Source organism: Capricornis sumatraensis, chromosome 1 (assembly GCF_032405125.1).
Source record: "Capricornis sumatraensis isolate serow.1 chromosome 1, serow.2, whole genome shotgun sequence".
In the NCBI taxonomy this organism is placed as follows: Eukaryota; Metazoa; Chordata; class Mammalia; order Artiodactyla; family Bovidae; genus Capricornis; species Capricornis sumatraensis.
The window spans coordinates 249729408-249747488 of NC_091069.1; the positions used below are offsets into that span (position 1 = coordinate 249729408).

The following is an 18081-nucleotide window of genomic DNA, read 5'->3' on the forward strand; positions in this document are numbered from 1 at the left end:
ACTTTTCCACTCTCCTCTTTCACTTTGACCAAGAGGCTTTTTAGTTCCTCCTCACTTTCTGCCATAAGGGGGGTGTCATCTGCATATCTGAGGTGATTGATATTTCTCCCAGCAATCTTGATTCCAACTTGTGCTTCTTCCAGCCCAGTGTTTCTCATGATGTACTCTGCATTTCATACATAGCCCATCTCAAAAAGCAAGAAAGACCTTGGGAGAAACATAGTCCACAGAGTGTGAGCCATCTCAGAAGGTGAGCAGCCATGAAATATGGGTGTTTAGTACTTCAGTTCATTTCATTTCAGTTGCTTAGTCATGTCTGACTATTTTCGACCCCATGGACTGCTGCGCACCAGGTTTCCCTGTCCATCACCAGCTCCAAGAGCTTGCCCAAACTCATGTCCATCGAGTCAGTGATGCCATCCAACCATCTCATCCTCTGTTGTCCCCTTCTCCTCCCACCTTCCATCTTTCCCAGCATCAGGGTCTTTTCCAATGAGTCAGTTCTTTGCATCACGCGGCCAAAGCATTGGAGTTTCAGCTTCAGCATCAGTCCTTCCAATGAATATTCAGCACTGTTTTCCTTTAGGATTGACTGGTTTGATCTCCTTGCAGTCCAAGGAACTCTCAAGAGTCTTGGTCAACACCACAGTTCAAAAGCATAAATCGTTCAGTGCTCAGCTTTCTTTACACTCCAACTCTCACATCCATACAGGACTACTAGAAAAACCATAGCTTTGACTAGATGGACCTTTGTTCGCAAAATAATGTCTCTGCTTTTTAATATGCTGTCTAAGTTGGTCATAGCTTTTCTTCCAAGGAGCAAGCATCTTTTAATTTCATGGCTGCAGGCACTATCTGCAGTGACTTTGGAGCCCAAAAAAGTAAAGTCTGTCACTGTTTCCATTGTTTCCCCATCTATTTGCCATGAAGTGATGGGACTGGATGCCACGATATTAGTTTTCTGAATGTTGAGTTTTAGGCCAGCTTTTTCACTCTCTTCTTTTACTTTCATCAAGAGGCTCTTTAGCTCCTCTTCGTTTTCTGCCAAAAGGGTGGTGTCATCTGCATATCTGAGGTTATTGGTATTTCTCCTGGCAATCTTGATTCCAGCTTGTCATTTCGCACGATGTACTCTTCATACAAGTTAAATAAGCAGGGTGACAATCTTTGTGCTGCAGTCCGTGGGGTCACAAAGAGTCGGACCCGACTGAAAGACTGAGCTGGATTCTGTGGCGACTGAACCCTGTGTTGCTGCAGCTGCTGACCTTCAACACCCTCTGAGGGAGATCAGGGTGGAGAGGCACCCTGTGCTCCAGAGAACATGGTGGGACAGGTCTTTAGATAGTTGCGTATTTTCAGGAACAGATTTTGTGATCCCATACCTTGCATCTCCTCATATCTAGAAAGAACTGAATCCCTTCGTGGTGACAGCAGCTCCTCCTGATTAGTGGAAAACTCATGTAAAGTAAGCACTTAATTGTATTGAACCAAAATCGTATACACTGAGCTTCTCGCACTGCCTCTTTGGAACAGTCTCTCAGAGCTATCTGAGGTGCTGTCTCCTGGGCTGCAGTCCCATTTTGTCCCAAATAAAAGTTGTGAGTTCACTCACAACTCTCAAGTTGTGCATCTTTTTTTAGTTGAAAAAACCATGGAGGAGTTGAGCGTTTTGGGTACCAGAAATGGCAACCCTCTCCAGTATTCTTGCCTGGAGAATCCCATGAACAGAGGAACCTGGTGGGCTATAGTCCATGGGGTTGCAAGAGTCAGACAGGACTTAGCAATTAAACCACCACCACCACTCTGTTCTCCTGACTCCGTCCAGCAGTCAACCTGTCTCTGGCCCAAACTAGGATAGGTTTGTTTGACTTCCCTCTGCGTGGCACACATGATCTTACTTGCCTTGGGTAACAGACTGGGCCCCCCACCACATGGTTTTGCCCCTGCCAATAGGTTCTGATGGGGGACATTGCCCAGGGTGGGTAGGGTGGGCACTGGCCACATGGCTTGGCTCAGCACACCCTGAGGAGAAGGCCAGTCATGTGTCCAAGGTGGGGAAACTGGGCCCTTGGGTCTCCAAAGTTCTCATGGTAGTGGAGGCGTCTGCTCCCCAGGCCTCTGCAGGGTAACCTGGCTGTGGATCAGGCGTACATGCCCTAGGTAGGGGCGCCTGGTTAGCAAGGTGGGCCTGGATCCTTGGTCCTGCCAGAGGGTCGCAGGGCCCGTGCGTCCTGGCGCCGGTCCGCGCGGTGGCCGCAGGGGCGGTGGTCCTGGGCCTTGCAGGGCCTGGAATTGGGGCCAGGCACTGCGCACCACAGGGCCCTGGAGAAGGTGGTTCCGGTAACTCCCAGCCCAACAGCCCACTTGCAGACATCCCTGTCCGTGCCCACTTCCGGGGCGCCTCGCCCTGCGCTCCCTCCGCCGGGGCCCTTGTCGGTCCGGCTCTTGGTCCTGCCGCGCCGGCAGTGTGCGGCCCCAGGGTTAGAGGCGTGGTGCAGGCCAGGGGGCGGGCCTGTGTGGAGTGAATGAAGGACTTGAGGAACCGCTGAATGAAGGAAGGCTGGCGCAGCCTGCTGCGCCCCACAGGGTAAAACTGAAAGTGCAAGCCGGCGTTTGGGAGGGTGCCCGCCCACGTGCCGGTAGCGCAGAGATGTGGGTGGGTTGCCCGGGCCTGGGTTGCGGTAGACGATTTGCCCGGGAGGGGCGGGAGTGGGAGGGGACAAGCGGATGCCCCGCCCCCGGTCCGCCCCGGCGCAGCGCGGGACCCGCGGGTTCCTAGCCGCGCTGAGGTCAGAAGGAGGCGGCCTGTCGTCCGAGCCGAGCGCCTGCGCCGATCCGGGCCGCGGCGGAGCGGAGCCCGAGCGTGGCCGAAGCCGAGCTGAGCGCGCGGCGGAGACGCTGACCCCCCCGGCCCCGCGCCGCCGCGGCAGGCCCGGCATGGAGGAGGAGTGCCGGGTGCTCTCTATTCAGAGCCACGTCGTCCGCGGCTACGTGGGCAACCGGGCAGCCACGTTCCCGCTGCAGGTACGCTTACGTAACCCGGAGGTGTCCCCGCGCCCGGCCGTGCGGACCAGCGAAGGGGTGGCCGCCGTCGGGCCGCGTGACCTTGGCCCGGCAGCCCGGAGGATCTGGAGCGCGGGGTTCCAGACGCGGGCGGGGTAGGCGGGCACTTTCAGCGGCGGGGGCGGGGCCGCACTTGGACCCAGGCGGTGGAATGGGGAGGGGGTGCGGACGCTCGGTTAGAATGGAGACCCCAGGCGCGTGCTGTGAGCACCCGCCAGCCCCCGCCCTTTCCCACCGGCCCGACCCTGGGGAAGGGAAAATGCGGAGCAGCGGCCGGAGACCCAGCGAAGGTGGGCGCTGGGCAAGCAGGTCTCTGCACTGCTTACCTGGTGGGCGACCCGTCCCCATCCGTTCCCCGCCCCCTGCGGGTCGGGAGGCTCGCCGTGAGGCCCTGGGCGGCCAGGGTGGGCTCCACCCTGCGACTGCCTGTTGGGGGGCGGTCGCCAGGAGGGGATGGGATAGAGGGGGCCTACCTACCGGTGTTGGCTCCGGAGAAGTAAAGCCTAGAGGGCAGTTCAGGCCGTGCAGGGTCCGGCTCTAGATGCAGCTTCCTACATGTGTCAGCCTCTCCCTACTAAGGTGCCCACGGGCTTCCTCCCGCTTCCTCCACCTGTGCTCCGTGAGGGGCTCAGGGTCTCTCTGTGGTTCATAAGTGAGCACCCACTGCTTCCTGTCTCCGCCCCAAGGTTGTGGTTGGGTGGCCCCTTTGGAGGGTCAGGATGAGGCCTGGGTGCAGTGGGGTGTCAGCCTTGGAGTCACCGTCACTTCCTTGCCCTGTGGGCTAAGCAGGAGGCTGTGCGTCCGGGCTGGTGGCTCTCTTGGACCATGCACCTTTGGCCCATTGTCCCTGGGTCCTATCCTTGAACATGGAGCTAGTGTCTGGCCCCTGCTGTGCATGCTGTACATGAGGGCCCTGTGCTGGACCCTCAAGGTCATAAAGGGCCCCCCAGTCACAATGGCCTGTAGGTGCCAGCTGGCTGGCACCCTTCAGTAGAGCTTGAGGGCCGACCTGAGGCTGGCCCGCCCATCTCCTGAGGAGGACGCAGTGGAACAAAGACTTGAAGGTGGAATGTACAAGGGTTCAAGTCCAACCGACCTGCCTGGCCATCTGCCTGTGATCTGTGGGCACCCATGGAGATAATGTGAGGTCCTTGGCCCTCCCATTCCCACCAGCGGGGGTGCAGACCATGGGGGCAGCCAGGGTGCACTCCAGGACTGATCCTGAGGCCCCAGCTCTTGGCCACTGATTGCTTGGGCAGGGCCTCTATGGTGGGACAGTGCTGGGGTTAAACTGCAGGATCCCTGAAGCAGGGGCAGCCCCAGAAGGTGGAACCAGGAAGTTCCTTACCAGATAGTGGTCCGCCTGCACCCTGCCTGGAAGGAGCCGCCCTTGGCAGAAGTGTGCAGAGGTGTGTAGACTGCTGCTTCCCTGGGCCTCTGTCTCTCTCTGCTGCCGCTCCTTTATCTTTCCCTGGGTTGTTCCTCTGATCTCCTTGATTTCTAGGCACTGACCCTAAACTTGCAGACCAACATGTGCTTTGCCAATGACTTGATGGGATGCTCCTCCAGACCACCCACCTTGGGAAGGGCCTCTGAAGGACTGAACCTAGGTTCTTACCTGAGGCCTGCTCTCTGTCCAGCGTCCTTACCTGTGGTCTTGAGGGACAGACGTCGGGGGTGCCATCCCCCTTCTGTATCCCCAGGGTGGGGGTAACACTTGGCTCTGACTTAATCCATCCCTGCACTTCCTCTTGTCTGCTTAAAGAAAAGCACACAGCAAGGGAGTTGTGAGTTTTAGTCATGGACTTACTGAGGCCTGTAGCCCAGGAGACAGTCTCTCAGGCCACTGCTCCAGAGAGGTCAGGAAGAGGCCAGTTTGTACATGAGGTTTTGGGAGCTGGGAAATACTTGCATTCAAGCTTACTTCTGGATAAAACATTACTGCTAATCACGAAGAACAGATATCTTAAGTTATTGATTTTAGTGTTATTCTAAGTATGGAAAGATGTAGGAATTTGAAATTCTTTCTGAGATATGCATCTAATATCTGTTTACCCAAAGCACTGAGTACCTGCTCCTGTTTTTTTTATCCTGAATTCCTCAGATGGGCCACTACTGTGGCTTAGACTTAACCCTTGTAGAACTGGAAGTGAGCCAGGCTCTTTTGTTATTCTTTATTCACACTCCCCTGGAGGCTCATTCTTAAGCTGGGGACTTGAAGAGGCTACCTTCCACCTTGAGCTCTCTAGTACCCAGTTGCCTCATCTGTGGAATGGGCATAGAGCCTGACTCCAAGGATGCAATTAAGGTGACCATCCCTGGGAGGTGCCTCGGAGGTGCTGGCTGCTGAGTGAGGTGGCCCCAGTGCCCAGGGTGCTTTTCTTAGTCCTCTCTGCAGAAAGACCAGACAGGGAGGTAGTAGGGCCAGTGGGCAGCCAGATGTGCCTGGAGCATCTAAGGGAGGCCAGGGCCTCCATCAGGCCTGGATCACGTCCTTACCTGTGTCCTTTGCCCTAATCATTTTTCCTTCCTAACGTAGTCTTGGGCGGGTGGAAAAAGCTGAGGAGGGGGAGAAAGCAGAGAGGGTGGGTCTCAAAACATGCTCCACCAAACCAAGCCCACCTTGATGGTGTACTTCAGCCTCCAGAGCTATGAGAGAATTGAAAGGTTGTTGCTGAACCGTGAAAGACGCCAGGATTCTTGGCCTCCGGAGGAGAAGAATTCAACCCAGGGCGAGAGACAAGGCTTGATCGCTCAGAGCTTTTGTGTAATAAAGTTTTATTAAAGTATAAAGGAGAAAGAGAAAGCTTCTGATATAGACATCAGAAGGGGGCAGAAAGAGTGCCCCCTTCACTAGTGTTAGCAATGGAGTTATATACTTCTAATTAGTTATTGGGCTTCCCTGGTGGCTCAGAGGTTAAAGCGGCTGCCTGCAATGCGGGAGACCTGGGTTTGATCCCTGGGTCAGGAAGATCCCCTGGAGAAGGAAATGGCAAACCACTCCAATGTTCTTGCCTTAATTAGTTATTACAGTGAATCAAAAGAATGTCTGGAGGTTGTAAAGACCTTACTAGACCCACTTCCATAATTTACATTTTAAGATAACAGGATTAAAAGTTTCTGGGGGGGTGTCCCAGAAACTGCCCTCAAGCAGGATACATTATTGTTATGTAATCCTAAGGAATGTAGAGGGAAAAAAAAGTTTGTCCTTTTTTCTTGAGAATTCCAGACCCCTCTCTCCTTGGGGACCCCTAGACTTCCTATCAACCTGCCTAGGAATTGACTCTCTCAGAATAATAAACTTTGTTTCAGCTACGTGAGCACTCACACGGTCCTCGTTTGAGGTCCCACTTGGGATACACAGTTCAGCCCATATGAGGACAATTTCCAGAGATTTTTCTTAGCTCACTGTACACTTTCTCCCCTTGGCCACTTAGTGCTTCCTTGTCCAGAGGCCAGATTCCCCATAAGTCTGCACACGCTTAATTTGGCTAGGCTGCTGAGTTCTTGTAAGGGCTACAGGAGGCTCCGTGGGGTCTCCTGCAGGCATTTTGCTTCCCACCCAACATGTGAGCACTGTAGGAGCACAGAGGGGCAGGGCATGGGGCAGGATGGGCTGGGGGTGAGCCGAGCCTGGAAGTGGCCATGCCTTGCATGATTCCAGCAGGTGTCCTCTGACTACAGAGCTGTGCTGAGTTCTGAAAATGTTCTGAATTTTGATGGATGCTGTACAGCTGGAGACACCACAGGTGGGGTTACCCACACAGCTGACTGTGGGAAGAGAGCTTGGAAATGGCAGGAGAAGGTGGGGTCTGGCTGGGCCCCACAAACTTGGGGAGACAGAATATGCACTTGTGCGGGGTGGAGAGGCTGCTGGTGGAGGGGTGCTGACCTGGTGCCCGCATCTTGGAGAAACGGCTCAGGGGCCGGCCGTGCCCCCCAGACATTCTCAGCCTCATCTGCACAGTGAGAACGGTCCTGTTAGTGACCGCATGGTGCCAAGCGCCCAGGTTCTGCTTGTGGTGGGGTGCAGTGTGGATCCCTGCCCAGGGACCTCCCACCACTCCCAGGGTTGTCCTGGCTAGATGTCTGCAAGCTAGATGTCTGGGCTTCAGAGTTCTGGTTCTCAAACTGCTTTTTGCCGGGTCCCCACAGGCTTCCCTGGTGGCTCAGATGGTATAGAATATGCCTGCAATGCAGGAGACCCGGATTTGTTCCCTGAGTGGGAAAGATCTCCTGAAGAAGGAAATGGCAACCCCCTCCAGTATTCTTGCCTGGAGAATCCCATGAACAGAGGAGCCTAGTGGGCTACAGTCCATGGGGTCGCAAAGAGTTGTACATGATTGAGCGACTGTCACTCACAGGCTACAGTCCAAAGGGTTGAAAAGTGTCAGATGCAACTGAGCAATTAACACTTCATACCACAACACACTAGTGGTGGTCTCAGGTGGGTAGCCTGTAGGCAGCTGCCTTCTGTGGGCAGAGAAAAATGTTAACACAGAAGAGAAAGGACCAGAACCTTGACTCTGGTTTTGGATTTGTTTCTGGGCTTGAGTTCATAGTCTGTTTTAGTGGCTGAGGGGCATGTGCTGTTGTGACCAGCAACAGCAGATAGAGCCGTGGGCAGGGTGATCCCACATCGGCAGTGAGCGAAGGAAGTGAGAGGGTGGGCTTGTGCCTTTCTGTCCTGTCTCTGGAGGTTTGGGGGCTACAGGTCAAGGGTGTCATGCCTAAGATGCTTCCGGGGCCCATTCCCTGGGCAGACCCTGGGACCTCTCACTGTTCTGACCTTGCTTCTAGGGAGAGAAAAGGGACGGGGTGGATGGACCCAGTGTGGCCTCCTCCCACCCTGGACTCTGCAGGCTGCTTTCCTCTTGGAAGTAGAAAACCTCATGTTCTTCCTGGCTGGAAGTGGACTTCTTCTGAGCCCCCTCTGTGTAAGGGAAGATAGGCTTGTTGGTCCAGCAGCTCCTCCTGTGTTTTTATAGGTCCCACCCATCCTCTTGGTGGCTCAGACAGTAAAGAATCTGAAGATCCTGTGGAGAAGGGAATGGCTACCCTCCCCAGTATTCTTGCCTGGAGAATTCCATGGACAGAGGAACTTGGTGGGCTACAGTCCATGGGGTTGCAAAGAGTTGGACACAACTGAGCGACTAACACTTCCACTTCGTTCCCATTGTCCACCAGCCCCACAACCCCACTTCTGCCCTATTGCTTCCCGTTTTTTTGGTGAAAACACAGCAGAGGTCTTCCCTGGTTGTCTAGTGGCTAAGACTCTGGTTTCCCAATGTAGGGGGCCTGGGTTTGATCCTGGTCTGGGAAGTAAGATCCTGCATGCCACGTGGTACAGTCAAAAAAAGAAAAAGAGAATCAAAAATGCAGCAGGTGCATGAGGCCTTAAGCTATGTATGGGTTTCTGGGGGGCGGCCATAACAGAGTACCGCAAAGAGGGGCTTAAAATCATGGATTTATTCTCCTATAGTTCTAGAGGCCAGCAGTCTGAAGTCAGGATGTTGACTGGGCCGTGATCCCGCCCCCAGAAGCTGGAGGGGAGGGTCCTTCCAGCCTCTTGCAGCTTCTAGGGGGCTCCAGGTATCCTTGGCTTGTGGCAACATCACTCCAGTACGTGCATGCTGTTGTATGGCTTGCTCCTGTGTGTCTCAAATAAGCACCTTTCTCATTGGGTGTGGGGTCTACTGACATAATCCAGGGCCATCTTAGCTTGAGATGCGTAACTTGATTGTATCTTGCCAGACCCAATTTCCAGTTCAGTATGTGCATGAATCCGCAGCCAGTATGTATTTCAGGGGCTGCTGTTCAATTCACTGTGAGTTAAAAGGAGCCTGTTGAGAGAGATTTAAAAGCGACACAAATTGGGTGTTTAATTAAAGCCCCAGCATCCAAAAGCTGCCCTTTCTGGGAAGAACAGCACAGGTGGGAGTCAAGCTGCCGTCTCACCCACGACTCCTGTGTCTCCTTCCAGCCGCCAGGCACTTCCCCTGCCAGGGCGGCCAGCACTTGCGATGCCAACAGCCACTCTGCTGGGCAGATGAGTCTTTCTGAGAGTATCCAGGCAGGTGGTAGCTGGCCTCGTGCCGGATGTGTGGTGTGCGCTTCCTTCTGAGGCCGTGTCTGGTTTGGCACAGTAGCCTCGGGCACGCAGGACCTCTGCTGAGGTCACTGGAGGCCCAGGGTGCAGCCTTGAAGGCCCATGCTAGGGGGTGGGGGGCACACAAATAATCCTGTGACCTTGAGAATCTGATTTGGGACCTTAGCTCAGAACCCATTTCAGTACCGTGTTGCCTAGACTACAGGCGGCCCTGGAAGGTGGGTCAGGGGTTGTCTCATTTGGGGGCCTATAGAAACCCACCTCGTTCTCTGACTCTCCTGGCCCCTGGGTGCAGAAGCAGAGCCGAGACATCCAGCAGGGCTGGAGATGGTTTCTTGTGCAGGGGCCTCAAAGCCAGGCCTGTTTGCCAGTGGACTAGCTTGGACACCTGGCAGGAAGAGGTAGGCTGGGGGGCAGCCGACTGTGCAGAGAGGCCCCTGGACTGGAAACCTAGGTTCAGACCCTCCCTGCCTAGTGATGGGGCCACGGGAGCTGAGCAGAGGCTGCAGAGCTGCCCAGCAAGCAAGTGTGGACATCTCACCCCGGCCTCTCCTAGAGGCTTGTGACTGGTGGTGATGGGGACGCTTCTGGCCATAAGCAGCTTATTTTCCACCTCTCCCCTTTAAGAACCTCCTGAGCTGTAAAGTGGCCTTGTTCAGAGGCTCTCTTGATTCGTCTTAAAACACCTGGTCCTTGGAAAATCTTTATGCTTCTTGCTTAGAATTCCTTGGATAAAAAGGACCTTTTCTGTCAGGACTGTTTGAAAGATGCCGGAAGGATGTCACCTGCCTTTTAAAAGACGTAGTGTTTGCCTTTAAGGTTTTCGTGGTGGCACATGCCTTGGCAGACAGTGCCAGGGAGTCAATGCCCAACAGCACACCTTCTTCCCGCCCCGCCTCGGGCCCCCTGCCACTTCCCAGGGGAGCGCACCAGGGCTGGAACCCAGTGACCTGGGACGCCTGGGCTCTGCTTACTTCCCTCTGGAAGTCCCTGTCTCATCCAGTGTGTCCCAACCCTGAAACTTAGGTGTTGCTTCAGCATTTCTCTTGCCTTTTGTACTTTCCCAAGAATGTCCAGAGTTGCTCAATACCTTGATTTTGTAACCCTTTCTTAGTTCGGAGCTGAGATTTTTGTCATTCCTCTTTGCCTGTTATGTAGAAAAGCAAGAACTTACTGTTCTGTGGTGTGGGGGTATCCCCATGTGTGCGAGTGTGTTGTGTGTGTGTACATGTGGGCGTGCGTGTGCAGTTGTGTGGTGTGGCACCATGCCTCATGCTGGCATGACCACCCTTCACAGGGACCTCCCTGGAAGGGTCTGTGCTGAGAGGCCCCTGCCTGGAAACCTGAGCAGGTGTCCACGAGCAGGTGCTTCTGTGACCGTACACAGAGGAACCCCCTGGCCGTGTGGCTCGTGGGCCTGGATGTCCCTGGAGCTCACCCACATGGAGCTTTTGAAATAAGAGCACCCAGCTCTGCTCAGAGTGCTCTGGGAGAGTGCCGCCAAGGGTAGAGTAGATGGAGTTTGTCCAGGAGAGAGGAATGTGTGGGGCCACAGCCTTGGGACAGAGTTGTGGGCTCTGCCGAGGAGGGGCAGCCCTTCCTGTCCCCTGACCAGAGCTGCCCCCCTGTCCCCCGTCTGTAGCCAGTGCTGCTGCAAGCTTGGGCCAAGACCACCTCTCTCAGGGCAGTGCCCAGCTGAACCTGACCAGCGAGTGTGCGGGGCCTGGCGGCTGGGGTGGGTGCACTGCGCTGGGAGCTGGGCTGGGGCCAGGGTGAGGGGGTCCAGGGCCAGCCGCCCAGGAGACGAGGGCGCACGTGGGGTGAAAGTGGCCTTGGGACTTAAGGCTAACCGCGTGGGGGTGAGGGGGTGGCAGCGCTGCTCGGGGAACACAGGGCTGTTCCCCGTTGGAGCTCCCGTGGGAGACAAGGGGCGGGTGGTTGTGAGTTGGGCTGAGTGGTCGGGCTGACCAGGGGCGGGTGGAGAAAGGGACCCTGGAGTACCCAAGGCTGATCAGTCGGACCACAGGCACATGGCTTTCCTGTGTCCTCTCTTTGCTAATTCTGATTTCCTAGGAGAGTGACTGAAAAGGTCTTGCAAAACAAGCCTCAGTGAAGGTTTTGAAGATGGTGAAGTGAGCCTTCTCACTGCCCAGCCCCTGACCCTCCCGTGGAGGAAGCTGGGTGGCCTGGGCTTCCGGCTGTGTGTTCTGCGTGCTCTCGCTGTCTGTGCCTGGCTGTCAGCAGTGGTTGATGACTCAGCGTCCAGGCAGGAGCACGGACGGGGGGCTCAGATGTGGCGTTAGGCCTCCAGCATGTGTAGCTGCCCTCAGGGGGGATGCTGTGCCTAACGGGTGGACTGAGGTCCACGTTGCCGGGATGTGGGGGACTGCGTGGATGTTGTCTTTGATGTCACTGTTCTTTGTGGTGGATGCCCCTGGAGCTTCTGAATGTGCTCTTCTAGGTGGGCGTGCACGCCAGCCGTTGGGGTCACCCCTGCCCTGGGAGAGAAGTGTGAAGCTGGAGCACAGGGTTGAGGAACGGGCCCTGTCTGATGCCCGAAGGGCCTCTGTTTCGCCTGTGCACCTCGTTGGCCATCCCGGGTCTGAGACTGTGTCCCCAGCGTTAGGTGTGCTCACGTGGTCCCGTGGAGCCAGCTTTCCTCAGCAGCTGAGTGAGCTTGAACTGGCACGACCTCGGTGGGCAGCAGACCAGCTGGACATGGAGCCTCTTGGCTGAGACTCTAGTTCTTTCTGAAGTGGAGCCCGAAGCCCGGCTTTGGCCCCCAGCCTGCATTCAGAGGTGCACAGGGCGATGGACTCATCCCAGGGGGTCACAGTGGCAGGGAGCCCAAACTCCTAACCCGCCTGCAAAGCCTGGGTGCTCTAGTGGGGGCTGAGAAGACAAGGTTTCCAACAAGGTCTTGGAGCCAAGGGTCCCTGTTTCAGACTTGGCGGGGCTCACAGAGGCACGGAGGCAGAAGGGCTTTGGGGGTTCAGAGAGTGGTGTGGAATTCACAGTCCGTGGGACGCATAGCCTGGGGTCTGGGCCTCATCCCACGGGTAGCCCTCGAAGGTCGGTGTCCGCAGGGTGCTTTGGGGTAGCAGGGGAAGGACAGCACAGAGGCTCCCTGGATGGGAGCTAGGACTTGAAACAGGCCCGCTTGAGAATTCCAGCAGCACCTTCCCCTGGCTGCACTGGGCTGGGGACAGTGGGTAGGGGGGGTGGTTAGGCCCGAGATGGTGCTCTTCCTGATGTCTGAAGCCCTCCCCTTCCCTCCCCTCCGCTTCCCATGCTGAACTAGTCAATTCTTCCTCTTTTTTCTTAAAATGAGTCTTATTGCTGGTAAATGGTGAAAAACTGGTGGGGGTGGGGCAGGGCCGATTTCCCTGGTGTAATTCTGCCAGCTGACCACCAGCTGCCAGTCTGGGTTGGAAGACAGTCTGAGTGGCCGCTGGAGCCAAGGATGTGGCTGCGGCTGATCGGGGTGGGAGCTGGGGCAGGTACCAGACTTACTAGTGTACAGGTCACTGGAGCTGGGCGGGCTTCGCGGCTGCACGGCGGCCTTGCTTCCTACGCAGCCGTGTGCTCAGGGCCAGCAGGGCGCTGAGTCCTCTCCTTCAGAACACATGCACGTCCTCTTCCGCCCGTCAGAGAACTTTGCTTGGCTTGTTTTCAAGTGGAAAAGTAGTTGATTTACGATGCTGGGCTAGTTTCAGGGATGTAGCACGGTGACCCAGTTAATACATGTGTGTTCTTTTCTGTGATAGTTTATTATAAGATACTGAATATAATTCCTATGTGATAGAGTAAATCCTTGCTGTTTATCTTCTAGATGTATTGACATGTCCCGATATTCCTAACTGATCCCTTGCCCTGCTTCCTTTCCCCATAAGTTTGTTTTCTGTGTCTGTGAGTCTGTTTCTGGCTTTGAATTATTTTTTAGGATCCATATATATGTGATATCACATAATATTTGTCTTTCTTTGTCTGACTTGACTTGGTATATAATCTCTACATCCATCCCTGTTGCTGCACATAGCATTATTTCATTCCCTGTTTATGGCTGAGTACTGTTTCATTAGTATCACCAACTCTATGAACATGAATTTGAACAAACTCTGGGAGATATGAAGGACAGGGAGTCTTCCACCTGTTGGTGACATTGTTTGCAGGTATTTTCTCCCAGCCCGTAGATTGTCTTTTTGGTTTGTTTATGGTTTCCTTGGCTGTGGAGAAGCATTCAAGTTCAGCTAGGTCCCATTTGTTTATTTTTGCTTTTGTTTCTCTTAGGGAAAGAGAACTCTGCTCCTAAGGGTGCGTGTGAGTAGACTGGACTCCCTGGCGGCTCCGCCCACTCTCAGTGGGATTGTGTAAGGGCAAGCAAGGGGAGAGGGGTGAGTGAGGGGAAGTGGAGCTGGGGCTCTTTACAGCTGACTGGTTTCCTTTGCTGTTGTTACTCCTGATGCTCAGTAACTGTCCTGCATTCTTTCGTTCTCTGAAGATCATTAATTACCGAGACCTGTTCAAGGGCAAGCGCTGTGACCAGGCTTGGGTCACAACATGGCTTAGACCAGACGGTTAGACAAGCCACACCTGGTTCTTTCTCCAGGGACCGCCTCCCCTGTTTGCTTACAGTCGGGACTTAAAGCTAAGGGAGACGGGATGTTTAGGGCTGTGTGATGAGGGTGCTGGGAGCAATGGAAAGATCACAGAGTAGGTTCAGCTGCTTCCGGGGACCCCACCTCTGTGGGTAAAGAAAAACAGTGCTGGGGAAGGTGAGCAGCAGGGACAGGACCCTCCATCTCTGGTCTCCCCCCACTACCACCTCCGCCGTGTCCCATCAGAAGCCCCTGGCTGAGCACAGATGTACCATCTAGGGTCCCAGCCCCAGATCCCGGAGCTGAGCACAGAAGCAGAGGTTTGAGCAGAAGACGCGGTGTTAACAACAGGCACCTCCTTTCTCTGGGGCCCCCCGTTTCCCATCAGGGAGCCAGGCCTGTGTCTTGGCTTTTTGCTGCACTTGCCCAACCCTGCACGAGGCTTTTACAGGGCCCCTCACACGAGCTTACCGTGCCGACAAATAAGCTGCTGGTGTGTGAAATGGAGATGTCAGCCTGGCGCTTAGCGCTATCATTTAAAACCAGAAAATAGCTGCTTCGCGTGTGCTGGCTCTGAAGGACTAATTATCTACGCTTCCAGAAGCAATGGAGCGAGGTATTCTGGCAGGATTTTCAGGATTTGTGTCATAGTTGCTTCAAATCTGTTTCTTTGGAGTTGATTAGAATTTAGGGATCTGAAATACCGTGAGCTCTGTCTAGGAGGCCCTAAAATCTGGCAAGAAAATTCGCAAATTGCCAGTTTTAACTTTTTAGGTTAAGAAGACTGTGGAATTTTTCCTTGATTTAAGTACTCGTAATACTGGCTTTTTAGAAAGACTTCATAAGTGTACAGCTCAATGAATTCACAAAAGGAGCATGCCTGGTAACCACAGCCCCCATGAAGAGCTGGGGTGTGGCCCACATTCGCACCTAGGGACCCCCAGTCCTGCCCAGACACCCGCAGTAGACAGATACTCTTGTGGCCAGAGAGCTTTGGTTGTTTGGGGACACTGAGGTGATGCCCGGAAGTTGTTGGTGTTCAGGTGAAGGCAAGGGGGGAGGGTTTGGTAAGTTCCTGGTGGACAGGAAGGGTGGACAGCCAGGGACTGTCTGTCCACTGGACCAGTTATGGCAAGGGGCCTTTGTTCTCATCTTCAGCAGAGGAGCATGCCCGAAGGTCAGGGGCCATGTCTAACTGGGGTCCCAGCAGTGGGTCCCTGAGGCTCCCTCCCCCAACCCTAGCCTCATCTTTCCGCCCCCCTGGTCAGCAGTGGCACCTCCTCCCCCATCAGCAGTGGAGCTCAAGGACAAGCACCTGACTCCCGGGGCCCCTCACACTGTCTGCCACACTGCCCACCCTGCAGGGCGCCATCTTCTCGCTCCCCACAGTGTGGCTTCTTTGCTGGGGTTGCTGGTGGAAGTGAACCTCCCAGCTGAGACCTGGCTGGGCATAGGGAAGGGACTGGGGACCGGGGCTGGGGTGCAGAGTGAGGAGCTCATGAGAGTGTCATGAGTGGTGTGCCTGGTGTGCCCTTATCAGACCCTGCTCTGTGCTGCCAGCCCCAGAGCATGGGGTCTCGACCACCTGTAGAAGGTGGGTAGGGAGAGAGGAGGCATAGAGGGAGGTCAGGCGAGCCCAGGAGAGGAGGAGGCTGCACAGGGTCTTGATCTCCTGTGTGTGGGGGCGGCATAGAGGGGGGTCAGGCGAGTCCAGGAGAGGAGGAGGGAGCAGGGGATCTCGACCTCCTATAGAAGGTAGGGAGCATAGAGGGGGGTCAGGTGAGTCCAGGAGAGGAGGAGGGACCTTCCGGGCAGAACAGGTGGCCCCTGTGACCTTATGCGGGCGGGTGCCAGGCACCAGAGCCCACCCTTGCCTCCCTTAACCGCTGTGCCCCCAGAGCTCTGGAGAGGCTGGTGACACAGATGGGCGTCCAAGCCCCAGCAGTGGCTGGGTGACCTGAGCTGGGGCCAGTGAGGCTGGCCCAGTGGGGTGGGGTCCCTGTTGTCTGGGAGCAGGTCTGTGGCTGCAGTTGTCTCTGGATCTTGGGTCCCAGCCGGGCGCCTTTCTCTGCAGCTGACCTACGAGAATGCAGGGGCTCCAAGCCAGGCTCCCGGGGAGGGAGTGGAAGCCCTCGGCCTTGTCCCCCCATCCTGGTGGGGGCCTCAGCAGAGAGGGCTTGACTGCCCTCTTTGTGTTTGAACAGATGGATCCCGTGCTGGTCTCTGAGCGTTTTCATTTGGTGGCAGTTCCAGCAGGTGGGCCATGGCCTCTGAGCCTCAGCCTTTCGAGCTGGCTGCTCCCCATGCTCCCCATCACCTCCATGCTCATCCCTGCAGTTGTGGGTGCCGAGGCTGCCCTGGGGAGACCCTCCTCCTGTTCTCCAGGTCGGAGACCCTCCTGCCTGCCCCAGGCCGCGTCAGGCACCTGCTGTGTATCAGTGCGTGCCCACCAGCTCTCTTACGCCTGCTCCTTCTCTGTCCATCTTGCAGGTTTTGGGGTTTGAGGTCGATGCGGTGAACTCTGTCCAGTTTTCAAACCACACAGGTAAGGCATTGGTCTCAGCCATCCTGGCAGAGCCGGGTGTGGGCATGGGAAGTGGTCCCTTAGATTCGGGGGGCTGCCCCCCTCATCTTACAGACAGGAAATAGAGCATGAGGGGGGTGAGTTTGCCAGCTCCATGTTTAAATCAGCTCAGCTGGTTTGGTGGCTGGATGACCCAGGTGGGTGACACGCCATCTGGTCCCCAGTTTCCTCCTTGAGTTGAGCTTGGTGATCCAGGCACCTGCTCAGGGGAGCCCTCCACCTGGGGGACACCGTGGGCTGGAGCACTGCCGCAAGCCCAGCTTCTCTGAACCTCGGTGCCGAATCAAATCTCAGAGATAGTTCTGAGTGAAGTAGAAAAGGAGAGCTTTATTGCTTTGCCAGGCAAAGGGGCACACAGTGGGCTCATGCCCTCAAAACCCAGTGTCCCAACTTGGGGAAGACAGCGACAAGTTTCATAGTAAAAGAGGGAGCAATCAGCTCGACATTCTTCTGAGGGGTGGGTGGTGAGGTAAGTAGGAGCCACCATCATCACCCTTCAGGTGCAGCCGGTCTGGGGTCTGCATGCTTGTGGGCAGCATACCACGGTTAATCGCTAACTTTTCCCACCTGGAGTGGCTTTTGGTGTCTGCAAAACAGCTCGGAGACATTGTTGTGTGTCCTCAGCGATGGAGAAACAGGACCTTGCCCAAGGCTGCTCTTGACTGTTTCTTCCTGGTCTTGCATCTCCTCCCTTCCCTAATGTGAACAACTGCTTGACTCTGCCCATTGGAACTCGGAAGGTCATGGAGGCTGAGTGAAGGGTGTTTTCTATAGTCAAAGAGATGGGAGCAGCGAAAGGCCTTGTGCCCAGGAACTCCACCGGGCCCCGATGGTATTAGGAGGAGAGAAGATTCTGGCTTTCTCTATTAAGAGCCCGAACCTCGGGGAGCCCGTGTGAGTGTGTCTCTGTGTACGGGGACACAAGGACAGCCCGTGGGGTTGCTGGCTCGGGTTCGTGAGGTCTCGGCCCTTGGAAAGCCCCTGAGAAGTCAGGTGAGGGCCCTGTGGCCTCGGAGCCACCCTGCCCTAAGTTAATGGCGTCAGAGGGACAAAGCCTCTCAGTTCTTGGAAATGTCACCACGTCCCTTCTTTGAAGTTACTATGAACCCAGACAGAATCTCGGAGCACAGAACGTCCCAGAAGCTCTGGCAGGTGGCCCAGCATCCGATATGCGGAAAGATGCCTGGTTCTTGGCGGGAGGGGGTAACAGACATCAGTGGAGGAGGAACCATGCCGGGTTCAGATGGAGAACATACCGCTTTGAGTAAAAAGCCTTTCCTGCCGTTGCTTCCCCCAGTGTACTGGGCACAGTGACATTTGGATGCGTCCCCAGAAGTTGTCAGTCCAGTGAACCTCCCCAGAGCTTATAGGTTTTACCGCCCTCTTTTTTGCTTTTTTCTTTTTGTTTGTTTTTAAAGTAAAGGAGCCAATTTGGCTTAGACTTTAAGCCTCTCCTCCAGGGCAGCCCCTGCCTGCGGCCAGCATTCTCAGGTTGCTCCTTCAGCAGGGGTTTCCTGTTATGCGCTATCCCAGCTGGAAGGAACTGAACGGGGCTGGAGGTTGGTGGGTGAGGCAGGCCAGCCGTCCAGCACATAGAGTTCAGAGTGTGATTGTGGTTGTAATCCGCTGCCAGCCTGGTGGTGTCCCCCCCTGGGGGGGGCAGGATCAGGTGCTCAGGGAGGAGCTGGGACCCTTGGGGTCAGCCTCTGCGGTTTCTTTCATTTGAA

General features: G+C 55.4%; 1 protein-coding gene across 1 annotated transcript in view; it reads left to right on the forward strand.

Annotated features, from left to right (window-relative positions):
- Nucleotides 1-2937: 2937 nt before the first annotated feature.
- Nucleotides 2938-18081, forward strand: part of PDXK (pyridoxal kinase) — a 30168-nt gene continuing 15024 nt past the window's right edge. The window contains exons 1-2 of the mRNA XM_068975319.1: nucleotides 2938-3024; nucleotides 16261-16315. Coding sequence (XP_068831420.1) covers nucleotides 2938-3024; nucleotides 16261-16315 — 142 coding nt within the window. The remainder of the gene's footprint in view (nucleotides 3025-16260; nucleotides 16316-18081) is intronic.